At 46.2% G+C, this 20,133-nt stretch overlaps 1 protein-coding gene, 1 long non-coding RNA gene and 1 other non-coding gene across 6 annotated transcripts; 2 read left to right on the top strand and 1 right to left on the bottom strand.

The window, feature by feature from the left end:
* Positions 1-900: 900 nt before the first annotated feature.
* On the bottom strand, positions 901-15,031 carry LOC138065575 (uncharacterized). Of its 4 annotated transcripts, XR_011138605.1 has the most exons (5): positions 14,896-15,016; positions 8,355-8,532; positions 4,841-5,019; positions 3,793-3,967; positions 901-2,658 (listed from the first exon to the last, which is right to left on the bottom strand). It is a non-coding gene; the product is annotated as an uncharacterized lncRNA (long non-coding RNA). The 4 variants fall into 4 exon arrangements; XR_011138606.1 differs by lacking the exon at positions 4,841-5,019 and having other exon boundaries at positions 14,933-15,031; XR_011138607.1 differs by lacking the exon at positions 4,841-5,019 and having other exon boundaries at positions 14,896-15,021.
* TPT1 (tumor protein, translationally-controlled 1) lies at positions 14,963-19,439 on the top strand. The gene is made up of 6 exons (XM_068929766.1): positions 14,963-15,310; positions 15,690-15,763; positions 16,112-16,302; positions 17,038-17,143; positions 17,640-17,756; positions 19,208-19,439. Exons 1-6 carry the CDS (start codon positions 15,283-15,285, stop codon positions 19,208-19,210), a joined length of 519 nt encoding a protein of 172 aa, XP_068785867.1. The 5' UTR covers positions 14,963-15,282; the 3' UTR covers positions 19,211-19,439.
* Positions 19,011-19,142, top strand: LOC138065875 (small nucleolar RNA SNORA31). The gene has a single exon (XR_011138920.1). It is a non-coding gene; the product is annotated as a small nucleolar RNA SNORA31 (small nucleolar RNA).
* Positions 19,440-20,133: the final 694 nt, after the last annotated feature.

Genomic DNA, 20,133 nt, shown 5'->3' with positions numbered 1-20,133 from the left:
AGGGTCTAACCTCGCTTCTTCAAAGGGGGAGAACATTATGGCTAGAAACCATGATGTGAAAATGCTTCACATGCACTGCAGAAGATTGAGCTGAATTTATAGAGCAGCTGATCCTTCCTACTGTACATTAAGCCTAGAGACATGGTGTTAACACCAAGTATTGCACTATAAAAATAGAAATGTAGGTTCGAACTTTGCTCTGAGCTCATGTAGGCTTTACTCTGTCTATTCTAGTTGACCATGGCCAGTGGGGTGAGGAGTCAAAGACAGCAGGACATAATAGTAGTCACTTTGAAGTTTTGATGACAGAGACTGGCAGGTTTTATCTTACTAACTCATTGGGCCATCTTAGCTCCAGTGTTTCCATTTCAAAACATTCTCCAGCATATACTGAAATGTTTGCCATCATTGAATGTCAGATATCCAAATACAGATACTCTCCACCCCTCTCCCAACCTTACTTCATACTTGAAGAAGTGCTTGCAAGCGTGAACTTTAAAAGATTCAGGCTTCCGAGGGCAGTCAGGAGCTCTGTGGGATGGGTAAGAGTATATAATAAATCTCCCTTCTCAGAACTGCATCTCATCTCTCCCTTCCCTTGTTTTGAGCCCAGGTTTGAACGGCTGAACTTCTCCCAGAGTAGCACATGACAGAGTGACTTTGTTCCAAATTCCAAAACTGGCTTCCAGAGACCTCTCCAGACCAGAGATGGGAGCCAGTGCAAACAGCATGACCTTACTGACGGTCACTCTGCACTGGTATATTAAGAAGTAAGCCTTTTCCTTTCTGCTTGGCACCTCCATAATTACATTAATGGCTTCACGTGTGACTTATTGCAAGCAACGTAAAGAGGAAAAAATACAGCACCTACAAAATAAACGTGTAATCACAAAAAAAATTGAAGAGAATGCAAACTAAAGCTGTTTTTATATTTGTAGAGAATGCACAAGGGCCTGTAGCAAATATATCATGACTTTTGGTAATACAGTGCTGTATTTTATATCAACTGTACATGAATCATGAATACTTTTTAACATAAACCTTGTCTGTGGAATACAAACTTACTATGCCTTAACACATTCCAGACATTCAGCTCAAATGCTCTTCCTTGCAGAGCAAGCATTGAAGAACAAGCAGGAAACCATAAAAAACTGTACCCCAAATTTTGCAAGTCTTCAGTGGTTTGGTTGATTTCCGATCATTATACTCCATTATCATAAGAATATGTTTGAACGCAGTCAAAATAAAGCCCTGGTGTCACTTGCTGGAGCATGCAAAATAAAACATGGCATTGTAAACCTCAACTCTTGTCTTTCAAGCTGCATGATTAAATAATTTAACAGTTACGCTCAATATTACTTCTGTATCACGCACCAGACAAAAACAGAACACAGATATTCACCATTCCTTACCTCTCAGATTTCTACTATACATTCGCATTAAAAGCTTTAAGTAAGCTGATCACTGGTACACTCTCCATGAGTTATAAATGCAAGTCCACGTGTGCAATACACGCAGGCTGCAGCTTTCATTTTTTTAGTAACAGAATTACATATGAGCTAACATCAGTTAACACTGTGTGCGCATTAATATAATTTTTAATTTCTTGAGATAGATCTATGAATGATAACAGTATTGTTGAAATACTGTGGGAATAGCACAAAACTCCCCTTTGTACCTCCTGGTAAATCCATGGCTATTCCTTGTCGCAGTTTTTTAAGCTAGTAGGTCCTCTATATTAATGGTGTAAGAGGACAAATCAAAGACTTCAAAATTCAGCAAGAACAACAAAAGGAATCATATTACATAACCTTTCCATGCTAAACACCTATTTTACAAATACTTTCATAGGTACTTAAAGAATAGATCGATCTACTCACAGCAAGTAAGTAAAAGGCAGGCATGGATGTTACACAGAGGTGCAAGTATCCAAGCTGCTTGTCTTTACTTATTCAGGTTAGGGTCTGGCTGCAGTAAACTTCCAGAAGAAAAAAACGTGGTTCTGTCTGACAGACTGAAATTGCACTGATAGTGAAAAGAGGCTGGAGCAGCGCCTGTGTTGTTCACATCTGTACAACTGGGCTCAAGAGGGGGGAGTACAATTCTTACGGGCTTTGTAATACTCAGCCCTCTTTCTCAAGGCTTTGGAAAGGTCTCATCCCATATACTGCACTTCAGTGCTGCTAGTAATGTGTCTTCACAGGACTTTTGTGAGGTCAGACTTGCTGCCTGCAGGCCCAATTTATGAATAAAGGGACTGAAACCAAAATATTGAAGCCCAAACTGAGTGCAAAGATCAAGACCTGAACATCACAAGATGCTTCTACCACCTCTGAGAATCAGAAATAAGTTACCGAGATTCCCAAATACAGATTTATAAACTCAGTACTGAACGCCACAGAAAGCAACGCTGCTGCAGCAGGCCTGGGACATGGAACTTCCAGGATGTCATTCGAAACCCAGCCCTTTTTCCGTACTCCTCGTCCTGAAACGTGTCTATGCGGGGCCAAATGCCAGACTCTGAAAACAAACCTTACAACTCTAAGAAAATCAGACTCTTGTATTGGCACCACTGACATATTTTATTATGGTAGTATCTCAGGTTCTCGTTATCCTTGTTGAATAACCATGATCTTCTCCATATCTTTGTTTCCCAACCTGTGGAAGAATGTATTAATAATTTGTCACAATTACATTAAATCAAAATGGAAGCTAGAATAAAAAGCCTATGTAGTCAGTATAGCTACCAACTGTAGTGGCTGTTTCAGGAATGGAGAATACCAGCAAGAATCAAGGACATGATGAACAGTAATTTACATGGCGCTTAATTTTAAGTGGGCCATAACAACCAGAAAGTCCATCCTTTGTGTTTGGGCTTTTCATGTGAAAGCCTCAAAATGAATGGCAAGTAAAAATCACTGCCACTGAGCTTCTGTCTATGTGAAACTCCAATTAGTACAGACACATTGTACCCACAAGGCTGTTTCTCTGGAAAAAACTGACCCTCAGGGAAATAGCTTCCTTGTAAGCCAGGACTGTGTGCAAAAAAGTGACATGAGGCCTTTTGTGTTTACTAGCAGAAGGACTGTTCAGTGAAGCAGCGGCGAATCTTTTCTTTCTGTCAGCGCTAGTCTTAGATGAAGCATGTGAGTGTGGGCTTTGGATAAAGGCCAAGTCCTTAAATAGCACTGGCTGCCAGCAGAGAAAGCTAAAGGAGTAGATAATAAACTCAGATTAACAGAAGAAAGAAAAACTGTCTGCATTTTCATGGCATTACTCTTAAGTGGCTCACCTCCTTTCCTTTGCCCTACCACACAAGAGTCCTTCAGGAGTTTGAAAGCAGAGGGCAATTTCTGCTCTGCTCTCCAGGGGCCAACCATTGCTTTGGACAGCACTGGCACACCAAACTCCCTCCCAACTCTAACTGTGTGTCTGCAACACCCACTGTAACAGAACCCAACTCCTTAAATTCTCTCTCAGATGTTAAGCACAAAACCATTCATGAATGATGAGGAAATGCACCAAAAGACAAACAGAATAATTTACATACATTTGATGCTCGGCATACTGCATCTGGTGTGTGGTTTTCATATTCATGCTGTTCTCAGTGGAGAATCATTTTGCTTTGTGCTATAAGAGCATATGCCCCTAAGCCTCTTTCTTTTCTCTGTGTTCTCTTGCTCCTGTAGATATTCATTATTTCAATGGGATTTCTTCCTGCCCTCCCATCCCCACAGAATAATAATGATTTGCTCTATCAACCCTCACAGTAGGTGGATAAACATTACTAGCCTCATTTCATGCATGGGGAATCTGAGACAGAAGGTTATGCACTGACTGCAGTCACAGAGAAGAGTGGCTGTAAGTGCCAGTTTTGGCACACAGGAATTTCTTTGTTGCCTCCCAGGTGCGTGCTGTGCTCCCGCCAGCACTTGTTGAGCTTCTTAAAACTGAAGGACAGCATAACCTTTTAGGAAGAAAAAAACCAAAAGATATCAGCCAGCATGTGCAGCATTGCCACAGTGATTTTCATTTACAGCAGAAAAATATGCACGCTTAATTTTGGATGTGCGAGTATGTCTTCTCACCCCTGACACGCTTTGCTTGCTTACAGGCATCTAAATGTTTGCAGGTGGAGTCGGGCATGTGTGTGTGGATGTCCCTGACAGGAATGTTGCTGTCCTCTAATGCCCAGTGAGCCACAGGTAGAGGAATACAGGACTTGAAAGTGTTACAGAGCAACTCAGAAATAACATAGAAGGGGCTTGTCACTCTCCAAATAGACTGTGAAGGGTAGATGTGATTTCTTGGCATGGCTGATACAAAGTAGCCTGACCTCACAGCACCTCTATAATCCTTTGCTTACCCAGGGATATCCAATGCTCCCTTGGCTGGGCACTTGGTCAGCAAGGAAGCTGATGGCAGCAAACGCACCTGGCAGATGTCGGGGTTTGCTTGCTCTTTCAAATGTCAAAACCAGGTCAGAACTATGAGACAGCAAAATTAGGCCAGGAGAAATACTCAGGGCAGCAGCTAATGAGATTAGCATAGCTGGTAGCTGGTGAGGCTTAGTGGGCAGAAGTCCTCCCTCACCTCAGCACGGCACCACAGCTCTCCAAAGGTTATTTCAGGCCAACAGCCGGAGAAACTTTCTCTGACTCCTCACAGCCTTGTTACCCCCTCTCCCTTCCCAGAAATTCAGATGTCCCTCCCTGCCCCTTCATTTGATTGATAAGTTAGTAAAGAGGATTCAAGGATACAGGAGATCACTTCCAAACACATTACCAAACTCTACAGATCTACAAAGAAGAAGGTATGTTCTGTCAGGTCCATGTGTTACCCCTATGCCTGCAGCAGCTGCTCTTTGATGCTTATTTATGTGATGGTAGCATCTACTGGGGTTCTTGTAGACCATGATTCAATGGTGTCTGTAGAGTCCTTGCTCAACTGTGCATGGAACAGTGATACTGGACCAGACCAAATGCTCACGTAACGCAGTCTTCTGCCTCAGACAACGCTCTACAGCAGATGTAAAAAGGGGGGAAAAAAGGAATAGGGCAAGCATATATGAATATTTCAGTGTTGTGTTCCCCAACCTCCAGCAGTCCTTGGCTGAAGGGCTTTTTCCTGAGCCAGAAGTGCTGAATAACCCTTTCTACATTTTTCCAATGACTCTTTATAATTGCTATTGCAATCATCTAAACGTTTGGCATCCACAACATCCTGGAGCAGTAAGTTCCACAGTGTAACTACACACATTGTGGGAAAAGGGACCTCCTTTTGTTTGTTCTGAACCTGTCATCTCATAATTTTTGGACGTTTCCATAATTCCTGTGTGCTGAGAGGTAGTGAAGTAGAACGAGGCAGGCTGAGGGATAAAAATCTAAGCATGAGATGGAAATCATGGAAATCACTTCATAATCACTTTACCGTAGGTTATGAACCAGGCCTCTATCTACAGCACACACAGGGGGATGGGAGCACCCAGGCCCCAGCCCCTGTTCCAGTAAATGTTTGCTCTGCAGGGGACATGGGGAATCTCCATTATCAGGGGTCTGAAGAACAAGGTAGACAAACATCTCCCCAGAGTGGTGCATGTCTAACTAATCCCCCTGAAGCATGGAGACTGACTGATGGACCTCTCAAGGTCTTTTCCTACCCTAATCTTTACATGCTTAAGATTATCAGCCCTCTCACAAACACACACCCCTTATTTTCTAAGAGCACTTCTGTGGGAGACAATTTGCAAAGCACTTCTCCTATAGTCCTTCGCCATCCTACAATAATGCTGTACCATTCTAAAACAATATAAAACAGAGCAATCCAAAATCACTCAGAAGCTGGGTGATATATCTTAACCCTCGGAAACATCCTTTGTCACTCAAGTCAATTTTTGATTTTCACAGAAGGGGGGATAAAGTAGTCACAAAATCCTTACTAGAAAATAATAAATAATGACTGTCTTAGGATCTGGCCCTGAAAAGAACAGCAGGCTTGTATTGGCAATTGGCAAGTATTATGAACTTCAGTTACCAGACTGCAGCTTAGGAAGCTGTTTTCCAAAATGACATCTCTTAGACCTGTTGCCTTCCATATTTTAAATGATGCTTTGCACAGCTGGGAGGCCAAAAAGTTGATCCACCTATTTACTTATAATGACACCTTTATTCCTGACATTCACCTGGAGTGTCTGCAGCAAGGTTTGTTTTATAAGCAAAACTGAGGGGATTCCTTATCTACTGCCTACAACTGTTGGCAAATCCACTGCCAGCATTTTAGGAATGATACCGTAACATGCCACATGCTCCGAAGATTATCTTTTCTTTTGACAAAATCTCCTAGAGTTCGCACCTCATAAGAACAAGCTAGAGAGCATGCAGCAATGGATTAAAACTGCAGAACTTAATTTCAGGCTTCAAAACTTCTGTGAAGCAAATGCCATTCTGAAAAACGGCAACCTAGAGAGTTTAACATGGCAGAATTAGCCCCTTTAATGGTTAAAAACTCAGTAGACCCAAGCAGTTCACATGGGAATGCTAATTATCTGGGGAGAATGGTGTCTGTGTGCAGCATTGGACTGGCCAGGAGCCCAGAAAGGTTGTATCAGTTACCAGCCTAGGATCAAACTTTCCTGGCATTGGTCCTGCGGCATTTCAGGTAATACTGGAATGCAACTAGTGGAAAAAGCTCTGGCCTCCTACCAGCGACAGCTTGAGCAGTGCCCTGCCTGCCATCAAATGGCACCTGTCTTGCCACCTAGTGGGGTATCTCCATATATCGCAGGCACCCAAATAAGCAAGAAGCGTTGTATCTGGAGACTGAATGCAGGAATCTAGTGGGGGCAAAATCTTTTCGTAGTCCTCTCCATGGGGCTCCCCAAGTTTACTGAGGCCACAGTTCAGCCCAATGTCTTCAGGCAGAAAAGTAAGCAGGGGTTTTATTTGGCCTTAGAAGAAAGCTATTCAATTTTAGAGGAGCTTCTGTAGATTGCAGCCTAACCTTGGCTCAGGCTGCAGGAAAAAACAGCTAAGGTGGGAGATGAGCTGTGAGCAGCCTTGCTGTGGCCCTCTTCCTCCCGTGGCTTGAGAGTCACATTTTTGCTCAGGCTCTTCCCCTGGTCTCAGCCTGAGTTCACTGCAGCAACGTCTGGCCTTGTACCTCACTGATCCCAGCCCTGACCTGCTGACTGAACTTCCTGGCTTGACCTTGGACTGGCCTTGTCACTGTGGGCCTGAGTGGTGGTCACTGGGCTCTCAGCTGACCCTGATGACTGAACCTGGACCCGCTCTGCTCACCTTGCATGGGGAACTTGTCGGTGAGGTCTGTGTCCTGCCTGCCTCACCATCACCTTTGGCTCCCAGCTCCCCTTCCTGTGCAGAGCGGCCCTTGCTGCTCCCCGCCATGGGATTGAATTCACTTAATATCTATACAGTATCATGGTTGCAATAAATGCAGTGAGCTCATTTTACAGACATTACTGCAAAAAGCAAGTCCTCCTGTCTCAAATTCTTTCCTTCTGCCCATCTCCTGCCACATATTCTTGCTCTTTACTTGGTGCTATCTCTAGCACTTACCGGATCCTTCTGTGAGCTGATTCAGCTCAGTAACTTTGCAGGAAGCTAACACAGGGAGTGGGAGAAAAGGATTAATTCCTGTTACATTAGTGAGCTACACTGGCTTATGGAAGGATGTGCAGAGTGCCAGGGCCAGCCCAAGGAAGGGGAAAGGTGTAAATGGAGCAAGACCTCCCCTTTCTGGTATCTAAAATACAGTGGATAAATCGCACTATAGAAATGACCGTTTATTTCCAGTGACTACAAAGGAATCTAATGATGAGTCATCTCTACTGTGGATATTAAACAGGATGAATTCCACCCTTTTTTTTTTTTTCCAGAGCAATTGAACCAGTCAGGCATGCTTTTGCTGTTGTGGATGAATTCATAGCTCTTGCATCACGCTGTAAGAGCAATCAGAGAGACTCAGGCTCTGCACGCACAGGTTAAGCATAAGCAGAGTTTGATCACTGCAGGCGCACCTCACTAAACCACTGCTCCCCTTTGTCTTAGGTTTGGCATGGAAGGAGCCCTTTCTGCAGTGCATCTCTAATTTGACTGAAGGGACTGTACAGCACTGTATTCAAATAGGACTAAAAGTAGGGGATTGCACAGGATTAAAGCTTTGGACACTGCAGAATTTGAATACTGCACTCCGTGTACACATGTGAATTCCACACGGACGCATCCCGCCAAGCGGGACAATGAACGCATTCCCCTCTGATAACGTCCCTTTTCCAAAACCCTCTTGTCCATTCTAATTAGGAATAAGAGGATATTATTTTTATCCTAATTACTCACCATTTTGGACAGGTGTAAATGACAGCACATAGTCCACCTAAGAATCACTGGTCATGTAGAATAGGGCTGAAAAGGACCTAGAGACAGTCTGTTGCAGGGCAAGATGAAATGTGGCTACACCTTCAGGTAGCATCCTTGCTTTACAGTTCTTATCTTAGCAATTCCAGTCCTGTTTTTCCTGAAAAGCAATAGTTACAGTGCAGGTCAACGTGACACCCTCATATATCCCCACTGGCAAGGCTCTAGGTAAGCTAACTAGAGCAGCTAATGTCACAGATAGAAACGTGGGGTTGTTTTTTTTGCTATGCAGTGACATCTCTGTCTGTTTGAAGAAGTGCAGCCAGCTGTCCTCAAGAGAAGTAAGAGCTGTGGGTGTAAAGCAATACAAGCAGCAGAGGATTTTCAGGGATTCAGCTACAACGGAAAGTATTGTAAATACTGTGAACAGCAGGGTAAGAACATCTACGTTTCTCTTGAGGAGGGAAAGCTGAAGACCTTTCTTCCATTCTAAAAAGTGATGCCTTTGGTTGGGGTATCTTTATCTACCTAATCTAGTCTAATATACTCCATTATTTGTGAATAGCTCAAACCTGATAAACTACAGTGTTCATCAAACCTGAGCTTCTTCCAAGTGCTAGTCTTGGGCTCCGGGATTCTGGCTTAATACACTGCCAAAATAGGTCTAAATTACGAATTTTGTTTTGAGATCCAAAAGTCCCCAGTGACCGACAGAGGCAGGAAAGCTGGCTGTATTGTGCAACCTAAAACTCCTTAAAGAGTCAAACTGATAGCCTGGTTCTCTGGGGTCAGTTCCCACTGACCAGCAAGGGAACAGGGCAGGCCAAGACAGCCAGGGCCAAGGGCAGCCCTGAAACCAGGGCATCAGGTATCTCCATGGGGAGAACAGGACAGGAACAGGCCAAGGCCAGGGGAGGCCAAGGCTAGGCCAGGAAGTCAGCTTGTGGATTGGGGTCTGGATCAGGCCTGGTAAGGGTAACCAGGGTCAAACACAGCCCCATGATGACCAAACATGTCCTCGCTGATGGCACCGGGACAAGGCCATGCCAGACAGCCTGCCTGCTGGTGGGGGTCCAGATCAGTGGGGCCTGTGGCCAGGCAGGGGCACTGCTGTGGCTCTGCTGGAACTGAAAAAAGGCACTATTAGGGGCTGCCAAATCTGGCAGTCTGGCAGAGGCAACACTGCTGCAGCTCCATGCATCCAGGTCTAACCAGTAGCGTGGCTGAGCACATATTCCCCACAGGCACACACACACACACATCTACAACACATACATACATAGACACACGGCCAGTCACACAGATTGACACAGACAGAAACACTCAGCACTCACACCAAAAGAAACAGCACGAACAGCCTCACTCTGTTCCCCACTCTGGCTGACCACAATGAAGGGCTGTTAATGGGAAATATATACTTATATACAATGTGGATATATACAATGTTGATACAAGGTGGTCTTAGACATGCAGTCTGTCCAGCAGCTGGCTCTTGGATCCCAGGTCTCCCCAGCTGCTGGTACCTGGGTTCATGAGCCCCTACGACCCTACTCCAGTTGCTGGCACTCAGACATCCTTGCACACACCAACGCATACACAGACATATGCACTGGCCATCCCTCCAGACATGCAGTCCATCTGGAATTTGGCTGTGGAGCCTTGCTCTCCCCAGGTGCCTTCCATACAGAGACACACACACAAACATGCCTCTCAGTCGACCCCCAGACACCATGGTCTCTCAAGCAGTTGGCCTGGACCCTCTAGTCCTTCTGGTAGCCAACTTCTCCAGGTGTCTCACTCACAGACACACATGCCTGACTCCCTGGACACTTAATCTACTTGCTGGCTAGTCAAACTTGATATTTGCTAGTGATCACAGCTGGTTTATGCACCCTCACTCGCTCCAGTTGCTGGCACCCCAGACACACAGCCCCGATGGCCCCTGTGGTCTGCCTCCAGTTGCTGGCACTTAGGCCTCCACACATGCAGACACCAAAGAGCCCCTCACCCAGGAAAATAGGTAGAAATGGAGTTTAATGAGAAGATAGGACAGATTGCACTGATCAGGTGCAGAGCGCGGCCAGACAAACATACTGATTAGCAACCTTTTCACACATGACCAGCTCCTTTTATCCCCTTATCCTTTTCTTTTTCCACACTTGTTCTTCACCGAACCACCTTGATCTCTCTCTTTCCTCACCTTTGTTTCCTCTGCAAAACATCCCATAATAAGTCTGGTGCAACCCTGAAATGCTCTTCCCCTGCATCCCACAGCAAGTCCCACATCCATATGCAGTAAGCGTGCAGGGTGGTCCGGAGAGCCTCTCCTATTGACTCATGGAGATGGATGTCCCCCTCACGCCAGCACCTGGGGCTGATGCTCTCCTGGAACAGCCCTGGAAAGAGCCAGGTGGGGGGGTCTCCTGTGATGGGCCTGAGAACAGCCAGCCAAGAGCATTATTTTGGTTGCCTTCCTGGCATTGTTCCTCTGCGCTCCTTTGCATGCGTGTGGAAAAGCTTATCACGTAACCTAGAGGCACACCTGCAATATAGCTCAGGCAGGGACTGGGTGATAAGGCTTGAGCTGAAGGGGGGCGTACAGGCAGGGTGTGGGGTAAGGGTCCCTGGTGAGGCTGGTCAGCGTCATTAAGGCCCTGAAAGCAGCCTCCCGTCCCAGCAAGGTGTGCCCTCACACCTTACAGAGGCCTGGGCTCAGAAGGAACTTGCGGTGGGCTGTCATGGGGCTATATTAAGGGACACAGAGACAGTGCAGGGACAGGGAATGGCAAAGGGACATGGCTGGGAGGACTTGGATCCAAGTGAGGTTAGGGGGGTTTGGTAGCCCCTAGGGGGCAGGGGCAGAGGGTGGGCAGGCTTGAGGGTAAGGAGGATGTTCAAGCTGCCCCTGGGAAGTCCTGGAAGCCATGTGTTCTTGGGCGGAATGAGCCAAGCTGCCCTTAAGGAGCCCCAGAGACTGGGTGGGCTTGTGGGGGTCCTGGGCAGTGTGGGGGGGAGGGGAACCAGGGCAAGCTGGGCAGGGCCCCACTGCCACTCCACTGTGAGTGTCTGGCAGTCAGCCAAAGAGGATGGCCTGGTGCCTCTGACACAAGGATCAGCAGAAAGGCTGCGCTGGTGCAAATTGGAAGCTACTTTCAAGGCAAGGCCTGAGAGCCCACACAGATCAGCTGACCTAAAGAGGTGCTGGGAAGTCCCAGCTCCTGGGGAGCTGAGAACACCCTCTTACTGCAGACCCATGTCTGATACAAACAACCACAGGGAGTGCCTCATTTGGCTTGTTTAATTTATTCTTCAAGTTGTCAATGTCTTTCCGTTGGGAAAAGGCTACCTCTTCCCCACATCCAAAAAATCATGTAAAATATTTTCATGACTACATGACTTTCAAAGCCTCCTTGAAGGTTGGGGGAAGACACTGCTCCTGTACCTTACCTCACTGCCCAGCCTTGTCTCTCTTCCTCCTTCCTCATGTTTCAGCCATTTCCACACAATGGACCTGACAGGAGACTCAGCTGCAGGCAAGATATTCTCTCCTCCCTTCTCATACAGTTCAATGGGAGTTGCAATAATGGGCAGAAAATATACTGTTTACTTGGTGAAAAAATGGCAAACTAACAGCTGTCATCTGCCATTTTAAACCAAGGCACAAATATTAGTTGAGCACAGTCATATCTAGATACTTCTATTTGATGGAAGTGAATAACACTGCAATAATCCATGACTAGCTGAGAGGCATCTTCCTGAGAAAGGCTTCTTGTGAGAATCTACAGACCCGTGCCTAGAAAATCCTGCTGAAATGATATTAAAACCTCCATCCAGAAAAACACAACTTCCATCAGTCCACAGGGATACACAAGTCTCCAAGGATGAGGTGCGCTGTCAGGAAAACCTGTCACAACATTTTAGACATCAGCTGGCATCTAAAATGCCCTCTGCTGCAGAGGAAACACGTTTTTAAGCAATCACGTTGAAATGTATTAACCCTGGCTCATTGCCAGAAATGCTTGAAGGGGCTGCTTGCACAAAAAGCAGCTGTGGAGCACTACATTTTTCTTCAAATGATGCTGTTTTCTGAAACAAATGATTTTTACTGTATTTTCTAATCTATCCATCACAAGGTATCAGTTCATGCCATATAATTACCTGTTAATACAGCATCACAGGAAATTCTCAGCAACAGTACCTCAGAGAAGTGCTTCTTGCAAAGCCCACACCAATTAAAATATACCCAAGATTAGCCCTGGGAATTATTCAGCATTGTCCGAATTTAAATCGGCTTTAAAAGCAACTCAGTTAAAGGGATGCAAAAACTTGTCATGTCAACATTCTTAATTTAATTTAAATGTTTTTAAACTTGATATTGATTTAGCTTAACTCCAAATCAAATTAGTGTTCAGACAGGAGCCTTGACCTATTTAATTAACTTATTTTTAAATACTATCTCCCATTTCACAGCTGCAACTTTCTGCAAAAAGCTGCAAAAGACCAAAAGGCAAAGCAGGCCATCTGCCTCACCAGTTGTGGCTAAGGGTTTCTCCCCTAATCCCAGTAAATGGAGTCAAGCACTGAATTTTTAAGTTTCAATATTACTAGGGAAACATTCATTTTTTCTAAAACAACGTCTTCAGAATAAAACCAAAAGAAGAAAATCTATGAACAGGATGTTTTTAGCTGCATATTACACTATAGAGAAGGAGACAAATGTTCCCTTGTCATTCAACCCACTGCTAAAGATGTAAATTCTTCTTTCCCCATGGTGGCAAGGCTTATAAGAAGAGAGAAAATCTTTATCACGGCAGCTGATATGGGGGAAAAAAACATATGCTTTTGGGCAGAAGCCCTTTGTTCAGATCCAAAATAGCAGTAGCAGTCTTAAAAGTGAAACCTAGTAGATTATGCTAATACATACAACTAGATTATGTAACCAGCTAGATAGTCTGGGGAAAAAAAGCACATTGATATCTATGGAGCAAAGGAAGGGATAGCAGAGGAGGAGGAGATTAAACACTAGCTCCTCTGAAATATACAAAGAAAGCAATGCGTAATTTATTGCCTGCGGAGGGGTGAGGGACAGGAAATTGTATTCTGTGTCCCAATATCATTGTCAGCTCTATAGTTCTTGGCATTCATTATGCATTTTAAGTTCCATGATGTCTTCTGAAAGCATTTTCTCAATCTCCCCTAGGAATCAGGGTTCAAGGGAGGACTATATTTATTTTCAACTGTAACAGGCTGTTGCAGAAAGATATGTGGAAAGGGGGAAAAAAAAAAAAAGTCATCTAGGATATTACCTTCCTTACTGTCCTTTTGCCTTTCATCTCAGCTCCTGATTGCTGGGCCTAATCTCACTAATCACTGGAAGTATAAGAAAAATGCAGCTGATTTCCTTTCCTGGCCCAATCAGTCCTTCAGCAGGTGGTGCCCCTGAGCCTATCCTACTCATTTTATCTGGAGAGCAATAAAGGACAAGTCTCACAGCCTCTTAATTCTTTGTCTATTAAAAGATACAATTTGCTTGGAGAAGGCATGAGTCTCAGCACGACAAATACATGTAATGCCCATAACTACAAGGTATCAGGAGGATATCAAGGTATCTATGTCCTGGCTCACTGAGAGAGGGGGAGCACAGCCAACATTGCAATACTCCTTACAGATGATGGAGATCATGGGGAGACACTCTGCAGGCGAGCAGGCAAGAGCTGGAATTGGGTCAGGACTGCCGATACATACATTATCGGGCTGTTAATAGCGTGAACACAGCTGACAGCATGGTGGCATGATTAACACCCCTGGCTGCTGTGGGAGATACCGAGCAGCACTTGCTAAAATATGTGGGAAGGGCTCAAAGCGTTTCTCCTTGAACAATGAACTTGTGCTGAGGACAGGAATGAGATTCACGCCCAGATCAGTGAAATACCAGCATGAAGAAAAAGGCTAGTGCTGCTGCGCAATCTGCAAATCAAAGCACACAGAACGCTACTACACTGATAAACCATCCTCACCTCTTGACACCTGGTTTTAGACATAGCATAAGCAGCGTTTGCCCTGAACTTCAGCAACTGGAAGTGCTGAAGCTCCTTCGCAGTGTTTTATGTTAGACGTTTACTTTACAAATTAATGCAAAACAAATGCTGCATCCTAGCAATTCGCTGGGTTCCTTAGAGGACTACTTGCAATCCCCCCTCTCTCTCTCTCTCCCCACCATACAGATACAACAACTACTCTTTAGGGATGGTTCTATTTACGGGTGCAGGAAAGCGATGTATGCTCGCAGAAAACTCCCCATCCGCCAAAAGGTGCTGGCTACTTAAATGACTCCAACGGCGTAATTGCAGTGTTGGCACTTAAAACAAGCTGGCAGTTCTGCAAGGGAATCCCTTTGTTCTCTGGCTGCCTCTGCGTGACAGCACTTGGAGGGGGCAGTGCAGAGAGAGAGCCCTTCTCCGCTGCCAAGACGGAAAAACGAGGGTTTCCCTGCAACTCCCCGACGCCCTCCTGCCCTCCATACCCGCAAGCCCTGCGCACGCCCCTCCTGCGGACTCCACCTCGGAAGGCGCCCGGCTCCATGCGGCGGCAGAGCTGGCAGCGGCAGCCTCCGCTCGGCCACCCCGGCGCCCTCCGGCATGCCCGCCCCTCCCCCGCCCAAGGGCCACCCCTAACGGCCACCCCCAACGGCCGCCGGCGCCGCGCGGGGGCGCCGCGCGCGCGCGCGTGCGTGCGTGCGCGACGTCACAGCGCCGGGCGCGCGGAGGCGCGCCGCGGCTGATGACGCGGCGGGGACGTGCCCGCTATATGAGCTCCGCGAGGCGCTGACTCGGCCCTTTCCGCCTCGCTCCCGCCCGCTCTCGGGTCGCTGCGCAGAGACCAGCGCCGCCACCACCGCCCCGCCGCCGCCATGATCATCTACCGGGACTGCATCAGCCGTAAGGGCGGGGGGCACGGTTTGGCGGGGGAGGGGGGCAGAAGGGAGCTGCGGCGGGGCCGGGGGTGGGGGGGAAGCAGCTCTCCGGAGCCCGGGCCCGGCTGCTGGGGCCTGGCGGTGCCGCGCATGTGCAGTCGGGGCTGCCGCGGGCGGGCGGGGTGGAATGCAGGGAGCTGCGGCGCGGGGGGGGGGGACGACGGCGGGCCCGGAAGGCCTGGGGTGGAGCGCCGTGGCCTGGAACGGAGTGTTGGGGCCCGGGACGCTGACGGCCGGAAGACCCGGGCCTGGAGCGCGGAGGCCGGAGCGGAGCGTTGGGGCGCGGTGGGCCGGGGAGGCGGCGGCGGTTGACGCGGCGGCGCCCGGCTGTGTTGTCCCCGCAGAGGACGAGATGTTCTCGGACATCTACAAGATCCGGGAGGTGGCGAACGGCCTGTGCCTGGAAGTGGAGGGGAAGGTGAGTGGCCGGCCGGCTGCCCGGCCGCCCGGCGGGGGGTGGCGGAGGAGGGGGGCGAGGGGTGAGAGGGCTGGGGCTGGGCCCGCAGGCGGGCTGGGGGGAAGAGGGTCCCCCGGCTGGGACCGCCGCGGCCTGGGGCAGCGCGCCCGAGCTGGCGGGGGCGTTCAGGAAGCTTTGGTCAGACGCCAGGAGAGCAACGCGCCTGTCGGAAATCGGGGCCGCCGTCAGGTTCCTTTGGCTTAGCTGTGGCTCTGGCGCCGTGCCCTGCTGCCAGGTCGTAGATGCGTAAGAGCAGTCGCCTCAAGGTTTGTGCAGAGCCTTTAAGTTTTTTGATGTCTCTAAATCTAGATGGTCACCAGGACAGAGGGTCAAATTGATGACTCTCTAATTGGTGGCAATGCCTCTGCTGAAGGTCCTGAGGGAGATGGAACAGAAGCCACGGTCATAACTGGTGTTGATATAGTAATAAACCACCATCTTCAGGAAACCAGCTTTACAAAAGAATCATACAAGAAGTACATCAAGGACTACATGAAAGCGTAAGTGCCAGTAGTTTTTTTTTTTTTTTCCTTTAAACCAGACTGCAAAATTTCTAGGTCGTCAAGATTTTAAAAACAGCATTGGTGAACTTTATCCCTAGTAGATGTTAGTTGTGATGCAAGTGCCGAACTGTCTGTGAACTTCAGGAATGTCTTAATACTTGGCAAAACTGGAGCAATAAAGGATTGATACTGGAATATCTAAGTTTATCTTGGCTGAATTACAGTACAGGACTCGGTCATGTGCTTTGGATATTATTTGTAAGCTGGCTGTTGTCTTTCTGATTCGTTGATGCCAGACCCTCATGTGGAGGGGCATACGGTGGCAACAAAAGTTTCCAGAAACTTGCCTAACTCAGTGCTTTAAATGTCCAGGATAACGTGTATGAAATTCAAAGTACAATTTCTTCTGCTCACCTCTCATTTAAAGTGAGGTGAAGACACCTTCTCTGTTACCGTGATCAGTACTCTTGCTGCTGTGCAAATGACTTGCTAACATCTATCTAGCACTAATCTAAGTGTAAAGTGAGCCTGATGCAAGTGGCAGGCACTGATCTGCTAATTCTCTAGCAAGGCAAGGTTGAAATTTTGGGGGCTCTTAGAGGGATGGGGGAAGCATAGCCAAACTGAACAGTTTCACTGCTGGTGACTCTATTTCTGGTATGAAGTGATGCTGTACAGTGAAGTTAACAGGCTAGAAGATGTTTTCAAAGAAAATTCTTTTTCTTCTCCTAGAATCAAAGCCAGACTTGAGGAACATAAGCCAGAGAGAGTAAAGCCTTTCATGACAGGGGCTGCAGAACAAATCAAACACATCCTTGCTAACTTCAAAAACTACCAGGTAAAAAAGCTTATGTCCACTTAAAGCAGTATTGCAGTGATATGAGCTGAAAGTGGATTAGTTGCTGACCTAGCTTGTTGGATTTTGAGGGCTCCTGTTGTAAGGGCATCTAAGGTACCCTCCTCTCAGAGTATTAGAGCCCTGAGAGGTAGGGAGGAGAAACACTGAACGGCTTCGAGGTTCGTGAGTCAGCTGCTAGCTTTCAACACTGCTTCCCATTTGTAGTTATCAGCATTTAGCAACTGTGAAGATGTAAAGACTTGACAGACAGGTCACTTAGGCCCCTGCTCTATCTTATTCTGCTGTTTACAACAGTATGTTAATGTTGTATGGTGCTGAAGTGGACTTGAGGCTACAAGTTGCAGAAAGTAAAATCCCTGCAGCTGGTCAAGGAGACTCTTAAGGTGAACTTGGAAGTAGATTAGCTTCCTTGTGTGATAGGACACCGTCTCCTGCAATAACTCATTGAATGTCTCAGCAACACGTTTCTTTGAAGTTTTTTGTAGGTGAGAACATGAATCCAGATGGCATGGTGGCTCTGCTGGATTTCCGTGAGGATGGCGTGACCCCATATATGATTTTCTTTAAGGATGGCTTAGAAATAGAGAAATGTGTAAGTACTGACCTAAATCAAATGAATGTGCTTAACTACATGGTTAACTTTTTCAACTCATCACTTGTTTTACTGTGTTCCTGTTAGACTGTTTAAGTTTTTCAAACTAGTAACTACTTTTAAATCTTAATTGTTGCTGTATATGTGAAGTGGCTGAAACTTCCTTTCTATACTACAAAATTATAGTAAAGGGGGACATATTTTTCACTGCAGTGATTTATAGTGACTTAATGGCTAAGAAATGCAGAAAGAGCCACCTTGGTGAGATATGTATAACCGGCAATGGTTTTAAGCTGTTAGTTTAAAGACGATGTCCTCTGAAATGGAGCACTTCTACTTTGAATTCCTCTTGTGTAGGTTAGTTACGGAGCACCTTAAATGACTGTGTTCCATCCTCTTTCACTTAATCTGATGATGCCCTTATTTTGTTATGCAAGAACCGTCTGTTTTAATATTGCGCTAAATTTGGGAACACGGTGATACTTGATGGAGTACTTAACCTTCTTTTACCTGGAAGCTCCAACTGTCTGAGCTCAGACAGGTCTTGTCTGCTTTCTCTGAAGTATTTTGGATTTGAATGTGGTTGCAATGAAACAGTATTCACATTTTGAATACTTGAATATTCTGGCTTATTCTGAGAGCTATATCATTCATTGGTGACTAGCAGTGTGGGATCACCAGTCTTGCCTTGCCCAGTTATTGCAGACTTACAAAGCCTGTTTATAGCCAGCTAAATTTATCTGTTACCAGTAAGCATCTTCTAAGCTTTTTGGTATGCAAGTCATCTAAAGGCGAACAAACTTCTAATTTGACACAATAAGCCACTAGAGGAACATAATTTTATTGGCAAAAAAAAGACATACCAGCTCCTGCAGCCTGACTGAAGTGAGGTGTCTGTCACGGTCCCTAGAACAGGCAGTAACCTAAAAGTATTTCCTCTGAGCAGAAGCTTGTGTGCCTCTCATACTTGGGCAGACCTTTTGGATGTTCAATTAAGATGTCCCCGTTTACTTTTGGATGAGTTAAACGATTAGCAGCAGGTCATTCCAGTGGAAAGAACTATTATAGCTGCTTGATACAACTCGCATAAGAGGCAGCATGTATATCATAAGCTTTAATACCTGTTCAGGACACGCTCTTATTTGAAAGGAAATCTGAAGCTTGGTGTATCAAGCAAGAATGATGTGAATGAGCGTTCCATCTGGCTTGATCAAAGGCTGATTTTTAGTTGCTCTGCATGGTCGTAAAAGCGGTCAGCATCCTCTGATAGACCATGAGCAATTTTCCTGTTGCTCTCTGGTTTGCACTGAGATGCAAAAATAACTTCCTTGCGCTTTCTGCCTGCCTGACTGTGTGGCAGCTCAGATTGAATTAGGGAACACACAAATAAGTTGCAGAAACTTACCACAATTGTCATGATCTCTAAGTAACAATTGCTACTCTTGTTACAGTAACAAACCAAACGGTATGATTTTGGATCACCTGTCTTCATAGCTGGCTGCTGTTACTTCTTCATCAGCACAACACCAGGACTCAGCAATGTCTAACAACTGGACTGATGTCATCCTGAGCTTTATTCACTTATTTTGACCCTGATTTGGAGTGGAGGCATTGTTTTAAAAAACAAAACAAAACCAAACATCTGTCATGTAGGTTGTCTAAAATAAAACTCATTTAAACCCATTCTAGGTGATGCCTCTTGGTCTAGTGTGTTTCTTAAGGTGACTTTACAGGACAGGTTGCTGCAAGATCTTTGTCCAAGGATCTGATAACTGTCAATAGTATAGCCTGGTCCTAGCTCACTACAACTTGACTGTCTTCAGATAGACTTCATGCAGTTTCTACCTGTGGCATTGGAGTGCAAGAGCAGGCTGAGGTGAATAAGGCAAAGCTCCAAGAAATGTCATCATAATGAAGTGGACCTTCTTCATCTCTCACGATTGTACAGAGACTTCTCTCTCTGGAAGAGATACCAAAATTAATAAAAAAAACCAAAATGGAATATGTGCTATTCAAGCTGAGTGCTGGCTGAGCTTCTTTATCAGACAAGGATATTTGAGTCTGTCCTCAGTTATAGTATGACTTCATCCGTCATCCTCCCTTAATCTTGGAGCAAGAGTCCAACACCAGCACTCTGCCTCTGAGCACAGGTAGTGGGAACGTGGTTGGGGGGGGGGGGAATTACTAGGTTTTCCACCATTTAGCCTGGTTGTGGCACTAGCTCCTTTTGTATTTGGCAAATATTCAGGAGTGGATTAAATAGAGCTCATCCAAGTTACAGGATTTTGAGTTTCTGCCCTTGCCCTCTCTTGAGGGAGAGAAATGGCTGAAGGGCATAGAGCTCTCCTGGGATTATTAGCATCAAAGAAGGGGCATG

The sequence above is a fragment of the Struthio camelus genome, chromosome 1 (genome assembly GCF_040807025.1).
Source record: "Struthio camelus isolate bStrCam1 chromosome 1, bStrCam1.hap1, whole genome shotgun sequence".
Taxonomy (NCBI): Eukaryota; Metazoa; Chordata; class Aves; order Struthioniformes; family Struthionidae; genus Struthio; species Struthio camelus.
Note: the sequence above shows the minus strand (reverse complement) of the source record. Positions and strands in the feature narration are given on the sequence as shown.